Genomic DNA, 21253 nt, shown 5'->3' on the forward strand with positions numbered 1-21253 from the left:
GACCAGGGGTCACACAGTAACCGGGATAGGCCAGGTAGAGTCTAGGGGCAGAGCGCACGCTTAGCATGTGCAAGGTAGAACAAAAATCAGGGACCTCCAGCCGTCATCCCCTGGTGCCCACGGCCTGGCTGCCCACCCTTCAGATCTCTCTGCCTTTCCCTCCCCCTCTCATCCTCCCTTCCAGCCCCCAGCAGGGCACAGCGGCACCCAGCCCCTCCCGGGAGTCAGGTGACCTGTCCTCTCAGGCCACTGGGAGTGCAGACTGCCGGGCAGACCTTACCCAGCGCCTGAGCAGGCAGCCTGCTCTGAGTGAGACAGGCCTTTGCCCGACACATGCAGGCAGTGGGCACTGCCAACCCAGACGCCTTTCCACATACCCAGCCCCGGAAGGATCCTGGTGAGTGCGGCCTCAGGTCAGGATGCCAGGGACCACCTCGCAGAGCTCCTGTGCGGCCCAGTGCGGGTGGGAAGGTCTCCAGTGCATGGGTCCCACCATAGAGGTCTCGTCTGCATATGGGACTGGCTGGGACCCCCTGTGAAGGCACTGGTGTCCCCGTGTGTCTGCATGCCTGCGCGTGCTGTTGGGGTGCTGAGAGAGAGACCAGCAGTACAGGAAGCCTGCAACTGGGCTCCCCCCACTCCTCCGGTAGTCCTAGCCCAGCCTTTCCAGGAGGCTGCATCTGCTTGCTGTCCCGGTGTGGAGGTGGGGAGGCTGCGCAGAGCCAGGCCTGCAGAGAAAGCGGGGTGCAGCAGGTGCAGGGCCGGAGGCCAAGATTTCCATTCCCCCTGGGGCTCACCCTGCCCCCAGGCAGGGGTCCAGAAAAAGCCACAGCATACCCTGCTGCTGTCCTGGATCGGCATGTCCTATGCCCACAGCCCCGCCCTCCTGCCTGTAGGCCACAGGGCCTGGATGGCATCAGTGTCTGCGGGCAGAGGCCTGAGGGGTCACCGCGGGGAGGGGCGTCCACAGGTGCAGGAGCCACTGCCATGCCTGGCAGTCTTCTGGTCCTGCTTCTTCAGCATTTCTGGGCTCTTCAATGACCCCGACGCTCAGGCCCAATACCAGCCCATGCCCAGGGACTTTACTGTGACACATCCCATAGGGAAGCATTAGAGGATGGCATCACACACGGCACAGCCTGCACCCGGCCCTTGGCAGGCATGCTGAGTTTTGCCACATCCACTCCAGCCCACACACTAAGGTGGAAGGATCTGGAAATCAGTTACAGATGACATGGTGCTCCTTCCCTCCATAAGGGAAACTGAGGCACACCCAGGCAGGGATAGGGAGTCCAAGGCAGGACCAGTTGCTCTCTGTGCCATTTCTCTGCATGACTGCCACACCAGGCTCCTAACTGCTGAGGGTCCCTCGGCCAGAGGGAGTCCCGGGTCCGTCCTGCTGCATCCCAGGGCGCAGGCCAGGCAGAGCCCACCTGGTGGGGACAGTGTCCCAGCTTCCTCCCGCTGAGTGAGGCGTTGGAATAAATCCTTCCTGCAGAAGGCTGTATGGTCGCTGTCTCGCTGCCGAGCAGCTGCAGGGAGCAGTAATAAACTTTATGAGCGCCAGGCAGTTAGTGGGGAGCCTGCTCGCTGGCCAGGGAGGGGGTGCAGAGGGGCTGGGGGGTGGGCAGAGTTCTGGAGCTGGAGCAGCTGCTGCTTTTGTCTCCTAAAGGACAGGGGAGGCCCTGTCGGTGGGGGAAGAGGCTCCAAGGAGTGGGGCCCGCTCTGCTCGGACATGGTCTCAGTGCCCCCCACAGCCCTCCTGGTTCTGCCACCGTGTCCAGTGATGCCGGGTTGTAGAGGTTTGTGACTGACAGGAGGCACCTCGGTGGCTTCAGAGTAGCTCTGGTTTCGGGGTGCATGAGTATTAGGAATGGAAACCAGGGCCTTTGCACTGAGCTACGTCTGAGACAGGGTCTAAGTTGTTAAACTGTCCTCGACTGGGCTAGAACTTTCAATCCTCTTGCCTCAGCCTCCAGAGGTGCTGGGGCAACAGGTGGGCATCGCCCTGCCGGCTGGGTTGTGAGCTTTTTAAACACTCCTGCTCAGTCGAGACAGAACTTCAGCTGTCATCTGGACCTGCGGGGACAGGCCTGTGCAAAGCCAGGGCGGTGGGGACCGGCTCTGCTCTCAGCCGCCTTAATCCCTTCAGGGATTTCCCGGCTTCTTGTGCAGGCTGCTGCCCTCTGCTGGACGGCGGCCCCGCTTGCACTATAAGAGATCCGCCGGCCAGATCCTGGTATGGAGGAACACACAGACAGACAGACAGACAGACAGACAGACAGACACACACACACACACACACACACACACACACACACTGCGCCACGCCACACATTACTACACATTGTAGTCAGGGATTGTGAGGAAAACAATTAGAATCAGGACACAGAATTTATATTATTTTATGATGGTCACCCAGTTAAATACAAGAAAGTGCAGGAAATTGTCCACAAACTAGAGACCTAGAGAATCCAGCCGAGGGTCTGGATCCCGCAGCAGTGTCCTGCATGAGTCCACCTGAAGACCTAGAGCCCATGACAATGACTCCCACGAGTCCAACTGGAGGTCTATGCCAGTGGGGTGAAGGAGCTGTGCTGGTAGGTTGAGGGTTCTCCACTGGAGCTGAGAAGTCATGCTCAAAACAAGGACCAGGGCTGTCCTGAAAAGCCCCACAGCCATCCTCAGCGACATGGAGGCCCAGAGCTGCTCTGATGACAAGAACAGTCGAGCACATGCCAGAAAGCCAGCGTAACGAGTTCATCCTGGAGATTAAATGGCTCACTCTTCCCCTCCAGAGCCAGGAAGCGAGGTAAGGACCAGAGCTCCTCCAAGGTGAACCACAGTCACTCTCACCAACAAGGTCCCGAGCTGCTCTGACGACAATGGCTGAACTCACACTGGGGAAGCTAGTCATGACAAGCTCCTCCAGGAGAACCAACGGCTCAAACAGCAACACTCAGAGAAACCCACAACACCTGGCTTCTTCTCCACGTCTCTATTTATGCTGACAACTTTCCTTAGCTGGAACATCTACGCTCAGCACTATGCTGATTTAATTCAACTGGTGTTAAGTTGACCACCAGTTTTTAATCTATAACACTACGTGCTGGTCTCAAAAAGCTGTTCCTTTCCTGCAGCAGAGCAGTCACTGTGCTGACTGCAGACAGACCCTCGGGTCTGGCTCTCAGGCCATCTGTGTGGGGTCCTCCCCATCCTGGGGGATGCGGCAGGACCGGAGGCTGTCGGAGGCGGGGAACCCTGCAAGAAGGGCCTCGAGTTTGGCCACATCTGAGACCTCAGTGCCCCTTCCACAGGCCAGGCCAGGAGCAGCCAAGGGTGCCAGGGAGCAGGGATGGGGCTTTGGGGCTCATCGGTCCCCTATGCTTTCCCACTGGGCAGCAAGATGGCAGCACTGCCTCCACGGCTAAGCGCACCTGGCGGTGGGTGAAGACGAATCATTGCTGTATTAAAATCAAATTTAATACAGCCCCTACACTGGAAAAACATGGGGAAATTTTAAACGTTAAAAGAAAGCAGGGAAGAGATTCCCCTCTCCAAGGATAAAATCATCCCTGAAATAAGACTCTGTGACTGCAGAAGATGACATATTGCCGTGTAATTCCGGACATCAAGCCTCCCGGGAAAACAGATGCTTCCCCAAAGCGTGTATTTCACCCTTGCTCGGACCTTCCCCAGGGCCCAGTACTGATCCTGCAGGCGGGGACTCCGAGGGGAGGGCAGAGGGCCCTCTAGCCCCGAAGCCCTTTTCAGAATGGATTTCAAAGTGCCATTCCCTGCTCCAGAATTGGCGTGTGCCTCTCCCCCTCTGGTGGCCTGGATGACACCAACCCTGAGAGGCTCTGGGGTTCTCCTAAGCGGTTTTAAATGGGTTTCAGAGCCTCTTGTCTAAAACAGATTTAAAATGGCATCCTTGGGCACCCCGAGGACACTGAATGGTGCTTGTCCCAAACTTCTGGCTCCGAGGGGCCTGGGAAATGGGCTCGGGAGGGGGCGGTGAGCTGGCAGACCATCCACCACGCTGCTTTGAATTGTGTGGCCTGCCAGGCTTCCCTCTCAGACCTCCTCCTCCACCTGTGCCCGTGGTGACCTCCCCAGAGTGCCCTCCCGGGCACCACGCTCAGGAGGCTTTGGGCCTCAGTGGTCTGAGGAGCCCATCTCTTCCCCCAGCTGCGCTGAGACCCTGGGAAATCGCTTCTTTGACATCAGGGGACTGTGGCCACCTGGGGACCAGATGGGGCTTGGCTTGACCCCCTCCATCCTCCAGACCCCAGCCCAGTCCGGCCTCCCTGGCCGTCTGTGTAGCTCCTCTGCACGTGCCTGAAGCAGGCTGAGCCAACTCTCCCTGATCCTAGACCCCTTCCCGGACTGGAAGCCCTCTCCAGCCGCCCCCTTTCTCAGTGGAGGAACTCCCCTCACCTCTCCACGAGGTCTGGTCCTGTGCTTTTCACCTTGCTGGGGATGGAGCCAGCCCCTCGAGCAGATCCACAGATCGGCCCAGCGCTCTGCCCCTGAGCGACACTTCCAGCCCCCAGGACTCCTTCTTCAGCATAATTTCTTCCACACCAGTCCCTGTGCGAGACTCATTATACATTTAGTGTCTGTTGATTGAGAAAATAGACAATGACAAAAACCGCTAGGAATTCAATAACGCCTTTAAATGAATTTGTGTTTTGGTGATCACCAAACTGCTTGCAGACATAAGAGACCATTCGGCTGTTCAGGTACCACCGCCCGAGGCTGCATAGCTCACTGGGGGTGGTGCAGAGGTGGGGGGTCCTGACCTCGCCTCACCCACGAACCTGCAGTGGGGTCCTGTGGCCCGGCCAGGGCCTCCCTGGAAGGCTCCTGTCCTGACACAGTGGGCCGAGGCAGGGGCCACCCACAGCCCATCTTAGGCCCGGCTGCCCAGAGGGGGCCGGATCGGCAGGAGGGACTGACAGATGGGCAGAGCGGGCACCAACTTCAGAAGGGCAGGCCCCATGGCTGAAGCCCAGCTCTGCCACTCGCTGGTCTGGACCCTCAGTGCTTCAGCTGTTGGGACTCTGTTTCTGTGTACGGAAACCTCTACCTTGAGAAACAGAGGTGGCAGAGCCGGCAGGATGATACATAAAAAATATTCGCGCCTTGGAATAAGTGAGCACCTGACTTGTGTAAAGCTGTTTGTCATGTAAGAGCCCCACACTAGGTGATGGCTGTGAGGAGGTGCATAGGTCAGGCCAGACTCTGAGCTGTGCTATGTAACAAACACCCCCGCCCCGAGTGACTCAATGTGGCAGAGATTCCCTTCTCCATGGTGCTACAGCTCCAGTGGGAGTAGTCACACAGGTGCCCCGGCAAGCAGATCAAGCCTGCCAGCAGGAAGGTCCCAGGGTCCTGGAATCATGGGGATTGTCTCTAATCCACGCAGGCAGAGCTGGCTATCACTCAGGCCCGGGGCACAGCAGAGCAGACTGTCTGCCACAGCCAGCCGAGGGCCCCCAAGTGCCAGTGTGGTGGCTTCACCCCACTGGCAGAAGTTAACCCCTGAGCATCCTGGAGTGAGGCCCAGTGTCCACTGGTGACGGGGCAGGAGGACAGGGCCCTGGGACCCTCTGTCTACTTCCCTCCCTGACCTGCTCACCCTAGAGAGGGCACTGATTGAGGAGGGCCCTGGACTGCGTGGCTGTGGGGAATGGCACGGGCCGCAGAGGTGAAGCCCCAGGTCCTCAGCAGATGTGTTTAGGGGTGGCAGGTCCCCACGCAGGCATCCTGCTGCCTCAGAGCGGTCCTGAGACCTGAGAACAACCCACGAGGTCCAAAGCCTGAGTGCGGAGACATTGCAGAGAAGTCCTGTGGCTCCTGCCACCTGAGCCAGTGACACAGTGGCTATGACCCAGCCCAGGCCCGTGACAGACCCGGGCACCTGAATCTCCCCCCCCCCACCCCACTCCTAGCGACAGAATGTGGCCAAGGAGGGCCCCAAAGCCAAGGCCCAGTCACAGACAAGAGACTGCACGTGGCAGGAGGAGCTGCCAGGCTGGGGACAGTCCTGTCTTGTCCTGTCCTGTCCTGTCGAAGGGCATCACTGACTGGGACCTGCAGGAGGGCAGCGGGAAGGATGGAGGCCACACTCGAAAGGGAAACGGAAAAGCTGAGACTTGCTGGGAATCCGAGATCACCCCAGCACCGTGGACCTTCCTGAGTGTGGGGCGGGTCCTCCTTGTCCCCTTGTGATTCCTGAGAATGCACAGCCTTTGGCGCTGGAGGGAGGCACCCCACAGGTGACCCCCAGGGGACCACTGGGGGGCCTCCACCTGGCCCCCCAGCAAGGTTTCTATGGGGCAGGGGGCGCTCAGCTTCCAGACTTATAAAGCGGGTCACTGGCAACCTCGGCCTCCCTGCAGCCGGGTCAGCGGGCACAGGCTGGGCTGAAGCCTGGGTCATGCCTGCTCTCTCTCAGGCCGGCTGGGTGTGCCAGGCTGGTTTCTTAGCTTCCCTGGGCCTCCGTTTCCTGTTTCTGAAACAGGGCTGCTACCCTGATCACCCCAGAGGTGCTGGTGAGGCTTGAATGGGCTTATCTATGTCAGGCAGCTGGGACATGGCCGGCACTGTGTGTGCCCGAGTGTGTGTGTGTGCCCGTGTGTGTGTGTCCGCCCTGCACCGCCTGAGGAGACAGGGGTTCGGGGAGACAGGAGGGCAGCTGGATTGCCCAGTGTGGCCAAGGGGCGCGGCTGGCACGGGTGGGCAAGTCGGGGCTGGCAGCTGAGGGAGGGCGAGCTCCTCACTCCAGGAGTGACTGTCAGCAGCTCTATGCACAGCCATCCCTCTGGTCACCACAAGCGTCCCTGCCAGGGGACAGCTCGGCTAGTGGAGGCCCCTATGTGTGTGAGCCCAGGGACAGGGGGCTGGCTGGCTGCCTCTGCTTTTCTCTTCCTGCCCTTCCCGCCCTCTCCTAATCTGTAAGCAGGATCAGGTCTCATCCCGTAGCCAAAGACCCCACTGGCCTGTGGGCCTCTGCCCTCCCGGCCACATGCCGCTCCCAGCTTCTCCCAAGGGGCTGCCCAGGCGCCTCCTCCCGGATGCAGGCCCAGCCTACCCCTGTGCCTCAACCCAGCTGCCCCAGCCTCACCCTGAACCCTGCGTGTAGATGGGGAACCACGCTTCCTCCCCCTTCCCCACGGCACAGACACCTCCTGGCCCACAGGATTGCAACCCAGGGCTCAGCCTGCTTTGGGAAATGAATGGTCTAGGCTGGAGGCCCTGGGAAGCTTCTGGAATTTTCTGAACAAACTGACAGGCACCGCTGAGCACGGAGCCAGCCAGCCGTGCCGGGCCCCGCCTGAAGGTCAGCTGGAGGGTTAACCATGCCCAGCACGGCTGGCAGGCTCACCTCGAAGCCAGGAACCCAGCCGAGGGAGAGGGTATTAATAACTCGGCAGTGACAGCACCGCTGTGGGACCGTCCTCTCAGCCTGGACACACACACTGGCCTCACAGTGTCTCCTTGGCACACTCCTGAGACAAAGTCAGGACAAGTGTAGGGCTGCATTTCCAGCCCAGGCCGGGACCAGCCAGGCCCACCCTGGGGGAGCCAACCCCACCTCATGACGCTGATAAAATCTGCCCACTGCCAGACATGGTGACCCATGCCTGTAATCCCAGTACTCAGGTGACTGAGGCAGGAAGATCACTGCCAGTTCGAGACTAGCCTGGGGTGGTGAGCTCCAGGCCAGCCTGAACTGCATAGCGAGACTCCGCCTCCAAAAGACCAAAAATCCAGAGCACTGTAGCAGTAATGGTAGATGTCAGCCACCCCTCCCTGTCCCTCTCCGTAATTCTGTCTTAGCTCTGTGAGAGCCAGGTATCCTCCTCCTGTTCTATAGAGCAGTAACTGAGGCTCAGGGGTTTCGTAACTTGCTCAAGGTCACACAGCAATCACACAGTGGAGCCAGGATGCAAGCTGATGGTGCGTAGCGCTGTTGTACAAAAATAAAAACATTCCTGTAAGGTGGTAACTTTCCCCACAGCAGGGGCTCTGATCGGCCCTGGGACCAGTGGCCCTAAAAAAGCAAGGCACAAGTAAGGCACGGTTCTGGAGTTTACAGCAGTATGTGTCGCCTGATGTTTTCAAATGCATGACTAATTAAGGGTGAAGTATTTAAGGGCTCCCTCTCTTCCCTGCCCAGGAGGTGATAGATTATCCCAGAAGTAAGCAATGCTTGTTTTTTTTTTTTTGGTACTGGGGATCAAACTCACAACCTCACACTCACCAGGCAGGTGCTTGTGACACTGAGCTACATCCCTGGCCCCATGATGCATATTTATCGTCTGGTTGGAGCTATGGGGTAGAGGCCTGAGCTGGCAGCCGTTGGCATCAGGGCGCAGCTGGCATCAGGGTGGGTAGGCCCTCCCTCCTGGTGCCATCTCCCCAGTACCCCCATCCTCTGTTTTCCAGCGAGCCCAGCCAGGAGCAGCACAAAGACCTAGGAGCCAGAAGGTGACAGCAGCCTCAGGTCCCGAAGCAGCCGTTGCCACCAGCTTTGCCCTTCCCCTCGAGGCCCATGGTCGTCCAGGACAGTGCAGACCCTGGGGACGCCCGGGGGGGTGTGCGGCTGGAGCCCTTCCTGCACCAGGTCGGGGGCCACCTCAGCGTGCTGCAGTACGATGCACACACGGTGTGCAAGCCCCTCATCTCCCGCGAGCAGCGCTTCTACGAGGCCCTGCCGCTGGCCATGAAGCGGTTCACACCACAGTACAAAGGTGAGCGCTGCGGTGGGCACACGGCGGGCACACAGCAGGCACCTCTGACTTCTCCCCTCGCCGTCTGGCTCCCCCGAGCTCCTCAGAGCCTGTGGGTCTGGAGGGGGGAGGTCACTCGGCTTCCTTGCACACCTGCTCGTCACCCGGCCTAGGGAAGCTGGGAACAGACCCAGAAGGCACTGGGTGCCACTTTGTCCTGTGCCTTGGGACCACTGTGGGTGGCCCTGGGACCCTGGCTCAACACAGGTCAGTCGAAGCCCCCCTGACTTCCCTCTGCAGGCCTAGGCAGAGGCCAGGCATGAATATGCTAGGGTAGGGCTGGCTCAGGAAATCAAATTCTGCCTCACCGGGGAGGCAGGGGCAGCCAGCCAGGGAGCCGGGAACCTCGGCCGGGCAGGCCATGTGGGTCTGAGCGCCAGGTGGAATGGGGAGTGGGCTGGGAACACTATGCCCGGGCAGGTCCAGGCAGCACTGCCCAGGGCCAGGGTTTGGAAGAGGAGGCTCGCTTGGTGGAATGCACAGGGGAAAGCTCGTCTCTGAGGGACTTCAGGTCCTTGACTGCAGGCACTATCCAGCTCTCCTCAGATCTGGGGGACACAACAGTGATGTCCAAATAAGTGCATCAGAAACCACAGGCAGCCAGGCAGGGCGGTGCACTGAGGGAGCCTGAGGCAGGAGGGTGGCAAGTTCGAGTCCCACCAGGGTAACTTAGCCTGAGTTTAATCCCCTGTACGGGGGTGGGGGCTCGCACACCAATGGTGGGGCCAGTGGGAAGGACAGGGCCTGACATCCGGGTTTCTCAGAGGACGAGCTGGGGTGAACAAGCCTCTCTGGAATCCTGTGAGAGTTTGTATCTGTGGCTTTCCAAGGCCCCTTTCAGACCCAGGAATCAGAATCTCTGAGGTCCTGGGGTCAGAGCCAGGTCTGGGACTCTAGGTTTTGTTGGTTGAGTTTTTGTTGTTGTTGCTGTTGTCTGGATTTGACTTGGACATCTGTGTGGTATTGGGAACTGAACCCCGGGTCCCTGCACTGAACTACACCCCTCGCCCTTTTTTGGGAATTCATGTACTTAATTTCTTCTTTACTTGAGATAGGATCTCACTAAATTGCTAAATTGCCCAGACTAAGCTTGAACTTGCAGTCCTCCTGCCTCAGCCTCCCAGAGGGCTGGGATTGCAGGGGCACACTGACAAGTGTGGCTCAGGTATCCCCACGTTTAGCGGTTTAGCATGGTCCCCTTTCAGAACCACTAGGAGGCCTTGAACCCTGGGCGTTACTTCAGCACGGTGCTTCGCATGGACCTGCAGGACCTCCTGAGCAGCGTCAGGCCTCGAGAGACAGGGAGGGCAGGTTGGGGCGAGTGCTCCTGCTCTCAGCAGTTCATGCTAGTTTGGTATCGCTCCAGGACTGCCGCAGGCGGGCGGGAGGGGGAAGGCTGCCCTGGTCCTCAGGATCCCCCGACTCGGCCCCCTGTCTGCGCCCCATCTGCATGAGGCCAGGCCCCTGCAAGGGTGAGAACACACTCTCAGGCACAGGGTCACCTGCAGGCCTTTAGCACCTTGGGGCATCCGCCGTGGGGCTCCGCTAACTCATAATGAATTACAATTTGCATCTGGGTTACAGCCCCTAAAGCGATTGCAAGTTGGAAACAGCCAGTCATAATGTGTTTATTACACCTGACTTCCCCCACACACTAGCTCAGCAGCGCTATGCCCGGTGACGCCTGGGCTGTCCACCCTGGGCTCTCAGGGCTCACGAGCACCGCAATGATTCCCACCTCACAGGAGGGACTCACGCTGCCCACTGCTAACCCCAGAAAAGATCAAAGCATGGTTCCCGCTGCGCGCACACTGATTTCCCAGCATCACAGAGAAAAACCAATAACTGCAAGTTAAAGCACCCTCAGGCGGCCCGGCCTGTATACAGGTCAGGGGGGCCCCAGGTGCACCAGCCTCACCGCAGGCCCCCACAGAAGGTGGTGCGGTGCTCTAAATAACTCAGCAGGGGCCTGAGTCAGGGACCCAGAGACAGTGACTGATGCCTGCCCTGCTGTGGGTGGGCTGGGGGACACCCAACCGTAGGTTTGGGTGACTCAGTGTCTTAGTCACCTTCTCACAGCCCAGACACAATACCTAACACCTACGCCCTACAGGAGGCGAGGATTCAGAGGACTCGGTCCACAGGAGACGGGCTCCAAGGCAGAAAGAGCAGGGAGGAAGGGTCCAGAGGAAGACGGCAGCTCACACCATGGTAGCCGGGACTCAAGGAGAAAGGAAGGCCAGGGAAGGTTATAAAGGCTTCCAGGCCACGCCCCGGCCACACCTCAGGCCACGCCCCTTCCAGCCAGGCCCCACCTCCTCGTGGAGGGGTCCAATGAATCCACTGAGAAATACAGCGCAACCCTGGAGCCACTCACCTCACATGACTCACGCATCTCAATATGCGGGGCTTTGAGGGGACTCCACATCCAGCAAGGTACACGGAAATGCTGCCTGCCTCTCGGACCACAGCATGGTCCACGCAGCCCCAGGTCTAAACACAAACCTGCAAAACAGCCAGTTGCTAGGTAAAGGCCCAGACCATGGGAAGTCCTCAACCTCATTCTCAGTGGGGCAGAGCAGGAGGACCAGCCCCTAAGGTTGGCCTGTGCGTGGGTAGGGACCCAAAGCACCCTGGGTTCCACTGGCTGCTCGATGAACCCTCTGAGGCAGCCACTTTATCATCCCCTTGACAATGATGGGGAAACCGAGGCACAGAGAAGTTATCTGACTTGCCTGAGCGCACACAGCCAGTGGGAGGCAGAGTCAAATTTTGAAACCCTGAGGTCCAGCTCCCATGGGTGGGCTCTTGGTCCAGCAGCCCCACCCCACCCAGCCCCATGGTCACTGGAGGAATGGACTCAGGGTATCTGAGCTCAGGGGTCACCTGGCCCAAGCAGAGAGGGCTCAGGGTTGCCCAGGGGAGTGCAGCCAGTGACCTCACCCCTTTCTCCTCCATAGGCTCAGCACTTGTGGGTGTGGCCAGGTCTGAGGTGGCCACCACGCCACAGAGAACGCCCCTCACTTCTGCCCTGCTTGGCATCACAGTGGTGAAGGGAGACCCTTAGGCAGGGACGTCACCCCAAAGAGCAGCCTCGCTGTGCCAGGCGTTTGCCCTGAGCCTTTGTTGGACTCCCAGGCATGAGGGTGTCTCGGGGACACGTCTGTCTCCTCCCACTCTGCCTGGCAGTCTTGGGCGAATGAGGACACACACTTAGGTCCAGTTGGCTCACGGTTCCGCCAGATTCACATTACACACAGCGTCGAGTTAATGTCCTCATAAGCTTAAAAATAAACGCATGATGGAATATTGGCCGAGGCTCAGGAAGCTGCCTGGCCAAGCCAGAATTGCTGAGCCCCATGGGGCCTGCCAAGGTGGGCATCGAGCACTGGGCAAGATAGTGGCTACTACCGACCCCGCCTAGCAGGGCCAGGCCTTGGCGGACAGAGCCGAGTGGGCAGGAGGGGAGAGGAGGAGGGAGGAAAAATGGCCTGGAGACAGATAGACTCACTGTGCCCGTCAGAGGGACAGGGACAGACCGAGAGGCAGGGATGCGGCCCTGGCAGAGCGATTCCAACAGGGTGAGACATGGAAATGGTCTTTGGATTTTACTGGTTTGGGTTATTTGCACCTTTGCTGGCCTCCACTGACTCACACACTCAGAACCAATGAGATCAGACAAGAACTGATCCCAGGCAGGGAAGGTCACATCTCTCAGCCCTCTGGGGAGGCCTGGGGGCTCGCGCTCTGGCAGCCTTGTCACCCAGGCTTCATGAGTGGAAAAAGCCAGAAGCCTCGGATGCGAGCTTGAAGTTTACAAGACCTGAAAAGCAGAGCCCAGGGCCCCTTTCCCGGCTCCCCCAGCCCCCAGAAAAGGCGCGAGCCCAGCCAGCGGCCTCCCCTCGCCACATAAGGAGGGGGGACCCCAGGTCCGTGCTGGCTTCCAGACAGTCAGCTCTGCTCCCCCAACAAGCGCAGTTACCGTCTGTGAGGACACAGCGCTGCCTGGTGTTCCTGGCTCTGCTGTCCCCGGGAGGGTGGACCTGTGGTGGCTTCGCTCTTTGCTACAGGACAGAATGACAGGTGCACACATGGGAGACCCTCTCCAGAGCCCTAGCTCCACGTACCAGTGTGTCCCTTTCTCCCTGCCATGTCCGGTGTGGACCTCTGGAGCTCCAGTCCACACCAACCCTGTGACCTTGGCCATCCAGCACTCCCAGCCTCTGCGGGTACCATCAACAGACTCCCAAGCATGTCGCAACTCAGAACTCACAGAAGAAAAGCCTACAGGGCCACACGCAGTGGGCAGAAAGACACAGCAATCTCTGTAGGGGTGCAATTTGAGATAGGGTCTCGCTTTGCAATTCAGACTGGTCTTCAACTCGCTATGTAGCCCAGGCTGGCCTCAAACTCACAGAGGTCCTCCTGCCTCAGCCTTCCGAGTGCTGGGATTACAGGGGGGTTAGGCACAAGATGTGCCAATTGTGATCACTGTTGTGACTGTGTCCCCAGCTTGCCCCCCACCCCTCAATCTCATGTGCAGAACAGTGGTGGTGGGTTTGGCCCAGAACAGGGGCCAGCATCAGGGCAGCTGTAAAGTGTCCCCTCGGGGACAGGATTATTATCATTTGCTACGTCACAGCACACAGGAGCCTGGGCGGGGCAGAGGGAGAGTGAGATTTTTCAGGAGCTGGAGGGGACTGAATGTCCCTCCCAGGCCACAAAATTGGGGCACTGGGAATCGGAGATGTCAGGAGTGGCCCAGGGACACAGCAGAGCCTGGCACGGCGGCTCTGGAGAGCAGAGCAAAGGAGAGAGACCAGGGTCTGTGCCATGCCACCTGGGGAGCACAGCGACATGGCCCGGACAGCCTCAGCCTTGCTGCCTGCTCAGCAGAAATCGCTGCTCACACAGGAAAGGTGACCACATGAGCTGCGGGGAGTGCACAGGACAGCAGGCGGGGCCCCAGCAGAACCCTGGAGGGTCTTCCTGAGGGCCCAGCTGCAGACACGAGTGGGGGCAGAAGGGACCAAGCAGCACAGAAGAGGCTGGAGCAAGGGGCCAGTGTCCCTGCAGAGAGACGGCCCAGGGGAGCCCAGGACGCCATGGGGAAAGACCTGCGGCAGGGGCAGGGTGACAGGGTGAGAAGCCCTCTCCACACCCGGTCCTCAAGGACCGCCCTCAGGGCTATCTCAGGCGGGCACCCTGGGGGCCCAGCTCCATGCAGGAAGCCCTGGGCTCTGTCACCGTGGAGGACCTAGAGCACCAATGTGCAGTCACATCTAACTTCCCAAGTGGGGGACTTGCACAGGTCTCTGGAAGGGAGAGAAGAGGTGAGCAGGAAGACAGAGCCCAGGGTGGGGTCCGGGCAGGTGGGCCCTGCTTCCCCCACTGCTGGCCCGCCATGGGGAGGCCAGGCATGGCGACCTCTGCAGACTCCATGCTGTGCGCAGGATCATTCAGGAGCAGGATCCGGTTCCGGTCGAACTAGCCCAGCCCCAAGAGACCCTATGAGGCAGGGAGATCAGTGCCATCACACCAAGCTTAAAGTTAGCTGCAGCCACTGGGCTGGGGGAGTGTCCACAGCGACTCACCTCCCCCCTCACCATGTGTGTCCTGCAGGTACTGTCACCGTGCACCTCTGGAGAGACAGCAGAGGCCACCTCAGCCTGGTGGCCCACCCCCAGAAGGAGAACCGGGAACACTTCGAGGTGTCCCCAGAGTCCACGGCGGTGACCATGTGGCAGACGCTCCAGCAGACCACAGGCAGTGGTGCGGGCGCCCGTCCACTGGCCCAGTGGCAGCACCAGCAGCGGGCACTTGTGCTCCAGGAGAGGTGAGGGCTACCGCACAGGCCACTCCCACTGCACCCAGGGCTACACACTGCCCATGGAAATTGGCACCCAGAAAATGAGAGACTCAGATGGAGACCTCACCTGGAATAACCAAGGTGGCCAGAGAGGAGCTGGGCTCTCCGAGATGCTGAGGGCAGCCCTGGGGAGGCTTCCTCTCAGAGGTCTGCACAGAACGGGAATTTGGTGCCAACTCAGTTGATTAAACACTAAGACCAGGCAGCATCCGAGGGCACCGGGATGTGACAGACAGAGCAGAAACTAGAGCCTGACAGAGGGAGAAGTGTGGCTGAGTTCTCTGGGATTCGCACCCAGTGAGCAAGGTCCTGGGTCAGCCCGGGAGGTCCTGAAGACGCAGAAGGCCAGGGCCTCTGGAGCCTCAGGCAATGTTAGCTGAGCTTTCTCAGCCGAGAGGGAGCCCTGGGAAGTCTTCAGACACTTGGAGGGTGTACGGTGGCCATCCCGCCCCTCCTTGGGGAGCAGAGGATCTAATTAAGCACTTGGCTCCATGTCACGAAGCCCCCTACTGCCTCCTCTCACAGGTGACCAGCCGACAGGGCTGGGGACAGGGACAGGATGGGACAGGATGCGAGGGAGCATGGCCCAAGGTCCCGAGATCATGCCCACCCCACCCCCACACTCGTGGCATTTGAGGTCTCAAGGACACAACATCACACCAGGCCCCTAGCCTAAGTGATTCCAGGGGTGTCGTCCCCACAACTGGGAGCCATCAGGGAGGTCCTCAGGCCCGACAGTGTCCATGGCACTGCCCACACCTGGGCTGGCCCTTTCGGAGCTCAGCAGCTCCTGCTCGCCTGCCCGCAGCCCCACCAAGGCACTGCTAAGGTCCGAGTTCCACTTCAGCACCCAGATGTCCTCGAGGATGGACGATGCCCACGGGAGCCAGGCAGAGAGGAGGGGCTTTAACCCGTGGGGCTTGCTCTGCCATCAGGCCCACCTGAGCCGCCTGTGCACAGAGTACCCAGAGGACAAGCGGCACCGTATCCTTGCCGGCCTCCCCACCAATGGCTGGGGTGATGGGGGTGGAGGCGGGGAGGGGGGCACAGAGACAGAGGCAGAGGAGACACACACGACCTGGAGGAAAGCAGCTCCCAGCCATTCACGGTGGAGCATGCCCGTAATCCCAACAGTCCAGGAGGCTGAGGCGGGAGGATGGCAAGTTTGAGCTGGCCCTGCTGACTCAGTGCCTTGGCAAAATCCTGTCTCCAAAAAAACCACAAAAATGACTGGTGGGTTAGTGTGAGGACTTTGGGTTCAAAACTTCAGAAAAAGAAAAGCAATCAGCTCCCTCGGAGGAAGCCTGGGCAGGCTGGACTGGGAATCACACTCAGCGCTGGTTCCCTGATGAAACCACTGGCCCAGGCTCTGCTGCCTGGGCAGTGAGGACACCAGGAACGAGCAACACGGTTCAGGAGCAGGAGGGGCTTTAGAGGGCTGGAGATCTCCTTCCCTTTGTCCCCCCATGTTCTCCCTGCAGGCATTGTCCAAGGACCTGCAGGGAAAGGAAGGAAAAGTGTGCCCCCCTCTGGGAAGCACCCATGGGTGGCTCAGAAAGGAGCTGCCCCCACACACACAGGCTGCCAATTTCGGTTTAAACGCCCCTTCCCCTTCCGGCCACGGGCGGCTGGTTTCCCAGTATTTACTAAGACACATCTGCTGCAGCCCTAATCCCTAAGAAGCTTTTGCAGGATAATTACTCCGCTGAAATTAATATTCCTGCAACTCATCTCCGAAGTGAACATCAACCCACTTCTCCCCAAAGGTGCGGGCCCATTCAGTGACGGGAGGGTTTAGCCTTATGATTTTCTGCCATAAAATGTAAATTGGGCATGGCCTGCCAGGGATTTCACGCCCGCATTTAAATTTCAACCTCAGAGCAAAATGGAACTGGAAGAAAAGCTCACAGATTCATAAATGGACTTATTAAAGCAGTCTGCAAAGCTAATACCTTGCATTCTTAATAGCAAGAAGGAAGGAAGGAAATGTGGCCGGGTGTAGCGGTGCACATCTGTAATCCCTGCACCTTGAGAGGCTGAGGCGGGGGGATCACAAGTTTGAGGCCAGCCTGAGCCACTTAGCAATGTAGCCCAGCCTGTGTCAAAATAAAAGATAAAAAGAGGCAGGGATATAGCTCCATGTGAAGGCTCTGGAGTTCAATCTCTAGAATCAAAGAAAGGAAAGAGACAGACAGACAGACAGACAGACAAGGAGTGAGGGGAACGGGAGTGAAAGCATCACACCCAGGCAGCAGCCTGGACACCCTCAGAGCCTTCCTTAACTTAGTGACCAGGCTTCTTGCTCCTGGAAAACGTGGTGTCGCCATACACGCATCCCTGCATCCTGGACCTGAAGATGGGGACCCGGCAGCACGGAGACGACGCCTCGGAGGAGAAGAAGGCCCGGCACATGAGGAAGTGCGAGCAGAGTACCTCGGCCTGCCTGGGGGTGCGCATCTGCGGCATGCAGGTAGGGGTGTCCCCCAGGCCTCCCTACCGCACAGCCACTGAGAAGGCCAGGGAGACGGCTTGTCAACCAGCGGGGGGGCGTCCTAGTCTATGACGCATCAGGGGGCTTGTATTGATTTTGGGGTGCTAGGGATGGACCACGGGCCTGCTAGGCAAATGCTCTACCACTCAGAGTTATGCCCCTGGCCCACACGCTGGTTTTGTTTTGTATTTGTTTGTCTTTTTGAGACAGGGTCTCGCTATGCAGTTCAGGCTGGCCTTGAGCTCACTTTGCAGCCCAGGTTGGCCTCCAACTGCCAGTGATCCTCCTGCCTCAGCCTCCCAAATCCTGGGATCACAGGTGTGCGCCACCACGCCCGCCTGTTTTGTTTCATTTTGCTTTTAAAGAGTACCCTTCACAATGGTGGTGTCAAAAGCCCGCCAGTTTTGAACTCGGTCTCACACTGTGCAGCTCGCGCAGGGGCCCCACGGTTCCAGCCCACGGCAAGACAGAGCTTTGATGCTCCGCGCAGCCGCGGTGAGGTGGGGGAGAGCGCTGCTCCGAGTTCTCCCGAATGATGAAGATGTAGCCTGTCCCCCTCAGAGGCTGCGCGGCAGTCTGCTCTTTGAATTCTTATTAATCATTCCTTTTTTCCCTCCCACCTTTTCTGCCTTCCTCTTGCTGCCTGGTTTAGTTAAAATTTTTTTAAAATGGTGGGAAGGTCATACCCTGCCAGGCCCAGGTGAAGGGACCATTAAACCCCTTATTGCTGGAACCCGGCATTCATTTCTGCCGCGGTGGGAGGGGATAAATGGCCTCGCTCCTTTGCGCTGGCAGAATGTCTACTCCAAGCAAACCAGACACCGATGTGACGGTAAACGTTATAGCTTTCCTTAATTGAAACTGCCACCCCTTGAAGCTGGAAGTTGAGTCTATAAATCCGTTGCCCAGATGTCCCTGGGAAGGCTTCAAGTCCTCAAGAGAACAGAGTGTGATGATTTGCGGTGTAAACGGAATCTCGCTCTGGACCTCCAACCTTCTGAAATTGATCTGATTTATTTAGCAAGTGACACCTGTCATGTATTTATGATGGCTAATTTAGCAGCCCATTTCTGGCCCTCCACAGGCAACACTGAGCCTATCCTATCTTCCTGATTTTATTTTTTCCAACGCCGCCTTTCTGTACATGGATCATGTGATCAGAAGGTTGGAGAGACCAGAGGAACTGTCTCAGGCCAGGTACGGACAGGTGGCCTGCCTAGTCTTCCAAGTCCCCCACGGCCATGTCAGTGTGGCCTCTGCCGCTGCCTGGGCCTTCCGAATGGAGTGGGGGCAGCTGCTATGGACCTCCCATCAGCATCTCCTTCCATCTGCTCCCTTCTGGTGGCCAAGACATGCCAGGGAAGGGAAGGGCAGACAATGCCAAGGAGCGAGCCACCAGCCCCACAGTGGCCAGGAGCTTCCTTCTCCCACAGCCCCCAAAGCTGCGCCCTGCAAACGCCATCCACCCTGGTGATCTTCCAACAGTTCACCCCAGTCCACTGCCAGGGCCATCACTGTTGCCTTTGAATCTGCAGAGAAAAGACGTTATAATAAACTTCACTGGGGAGAATTTCATCTAGTTGGCTTTCCAAGGCCATTGGCAGTGATTTCAGGTTCCTGCTAAAGCTTTCTCACTTGGGTTTGCTTAAATATTTGAACTGGAGAGGGACACCAGCCAGGACTTAAATCATGACTCAGAGGTTGACACTGGAAATTCACAAGAGAGGAGATCCAAAGCATTACCTCAAGGGTGGAGGGTCCCCTAAGGGAGGTGACGGACCTTTGGACCTGAGACAGCTGTTGAAGGCTTTCAAGAGAGCATTTCAGAATGGGAAAACAGTGCCGGGGAGGGACGGGAGATCACCCCCGGCTCATCCCAGTCACGCCTGGCATTCTGTTTCTGTATCACCAGAGTCCGTGACGCTGCCACCATAGCAGATGCAATCGCTTTTTTAATTTGCAATTCTTCCCATTTTCTCTTTCTTCTTTTCAATGCAAGGTCTATCAAACTGATAAGAAGCACTTTCTCTGCAAAGACAAGTACTATGGCCGAAAGCTCTCGGCAGAGGGGTTCCGTCAAGGCCTCTGCCAGTTCCTGCACAACGGAGCCCGCCGGCGCACGGAGCTCCTGCAGCCCATCCTGCAGCGGCTGCAGGCCCTCCTCACGGTCATCAGAGCCCAGAGCTCATATCGGTTCTACTCCAGCTCTCTCCTCATCATCTATGACGGGCAGGAGCCACTGGAGATGACCCCAGGTGGCCAGCATCCTCCGGAAGCTCCACAGATGGCCAAGGTTGACGTCCGGATGATCGACTTTGCTCACACGACATACAAGGGCTCCTGGAAGGAGCACACCACCTACGATGGGCCAGATCCTGGCTACATTTTTGGCTTAGAAAACCTCATCCGGATCCTGCAGGACATCCAAGAGGGGGAGTGACGCTTCCTGGGACTCGACGGGACTCTCCACAGATGGATGATGCAAAGGATCTGCCGGCAGCTAGGTCACCCAGACGCCCGTTAGATGTCTTTGCGATAATCAGATCTGCCTTCCCAGCCGTCCCCACCCTTGGCAGGTGGCAGGCACAGCTGCTCAGGCCACGTGCCCCTGAGGCAGCTTCACCCACCCTGGTGGCTCCGGTGGTGCCGCCCATCAGTCAGCGCCGGGCGTCGCTGTGTGCGTGAGTCAGAGGCCAGCACTGAAGTCACAGTCTGGAGAGTCTGCTGCGGGAAGGCTCTTGGCGGAGCCCAAAACCCTCCAGACAGAAGCCGAAAACATGAGTTCCTGGGTAACACGTGAGGCTTGCACTTCTGTGGGCTGACTGAGCTAATGGATGTCTCCACCTTCCTACCAGGAGCCAGAGGTCGGGCAGCTTGGGCACAACAGATTGACTATCTGATCTGCTTCATGCCCAGCTTCTAACAGACAAGGACCCGGGCTGGGCATAGCTCAGCTGCAGGGCAGGTGCTTTGCATGTGTGACGCCCTGGGTTCAGCACAGCAAGTAATAATCATAATAGTGATATAGATACATAAATGGCGGGCATGGTGATGCCCGCCTGTAATTCCAGATTCAGGAGGCAGAGGCAGGATGATTGCTGTAAGTTCGAGGTCAGGCTGGGCTACACAGTGAGTTCAAGGCCAGACTAAACTACATGGTAGGGTCCTGTCTCAAAAAAGGCCAAAAGTAAACAAAAGAGTAAATGGACAAGGCAAAGCCCAGGCCTGAACCCTGGTCGACTCAGATCCAGATTCCCCACTTCCTGCCTAGGGGGAGGACAGTCTTCACAGGTGTCTTGGTGCCCGCTGGAGATGATGATTCTGCCACATGGTGACCATGAACTGACCCTGACCGTGAAAGGCAGCTTCCGTAGTCTCCAATTGCGATTTATTTCCGTGGGGTTGGGACGGAGGAGTCACAAGAACCTGGAGCAGCCAGGAATCCAGGAGTGATGTTTACAAGACTGGTGGACAAGTGTGAGTCCGAGATGAGAGCGAACAGCTCTAATTAATTCCTTCTTCTGTGGTGTGAAACCCATTACAATGCCCTTGAGTCAAGCCCTGGGATCCGCGCCCCAATTAGGGAAATGAATTTGTTAATAAAACTGCTGAGGTCACCAGCGATGACTGGCGGGCCTTATCACCCTTCCTGCTTGTTTATTCTGCTCATCTCCCCGAATGGTAATTCTGATTTAGGAGTGACCAGGGCACACGAGGGAATAGTCCGCAAGCTCCTACAGCTCCTCAGGGGATGGGGTGGGGACGGTGACTGACAGAGCATCTGCCAGGCCGGCACCAGATCCGGGCGGGCTGGGGCTTCCATCTGAACCTTGGAAAGCACAGAAGCAAGTCCCTGTTGGACTCTTAGGGTTGCTTGCTACCAATTTCCGAAAACCCACATACTCGGAAGGGAAAGAGTAGCCGGATAATAAACCCTCTCGTTTCCGTCTGGAACCCATCACCTCGATGGCCAAGCAGGTGAACTTCCTGACAGTGTCTGGCCAAGGGGATGACGGCCACATCCTGCTTCCTCTGGACCGGTTGCCCCTGGAGACGCGGGGAGCATGGCCTCTGAGTCCACACCTCCTGCCT

The 21253-nt window shown here is 58.2% G+C and overlaps 1 protein-coding gene across 2 annotated transcripts; it reads left to right on the top strand.

Moving 5' to 3' along the window:
* Positions 1-243: 243 nt before the first annotated feature.
* Positions 244-20806, top strand: Ip6k3 (inositol hexakisphosphate kinase 3). Of its 2 annotated transcripts, none has more exons than XM_003473913.3 (6): positions 244-397; positions 8458-8762; positions 14424-14637; positions 15479-15654; positions 16965-17140; positions 19161-20806. In XM_003473913.3, exons 2-6 carry the CDS (start codon positions 8564-8566, stop codon positions 19599-19601), a joined length of 1206 nt encoding a protein of 401 aa, XP_003473961.2. In that variant the 5' UTR covers positions 244-397; positions 8458-8563; the 3' UTR covers positions 19602-20806. The 2 variants fall into 2 exon arrangements, with proteins under 2 accessions (XP_003473961.2, XP_013012432.2); XM_013156978.2 differs by having other exon boundaries at positions 15518-15654.
* The last annotated feature ends 447 nt before the right edge of the window (positions 20807-21253 follow it).

Source organism: Cavia porcellus, unplaced genomic scaffold (assembly GCF_034190915.1).
Source record: "Cavia porcellus strain 051 isolate PalLab524CR breed Dunkin Hartley unplaced genomic scaffold, mCavPor4.1 scaffold_28, whole genome shotgun sequence".
Classification (NCBI taxonomy): Eukaryota; Metazoa; Chordata; class Mammalia; order Rodentia; family Caviidae; genus Cavia; species Cavia porcellus.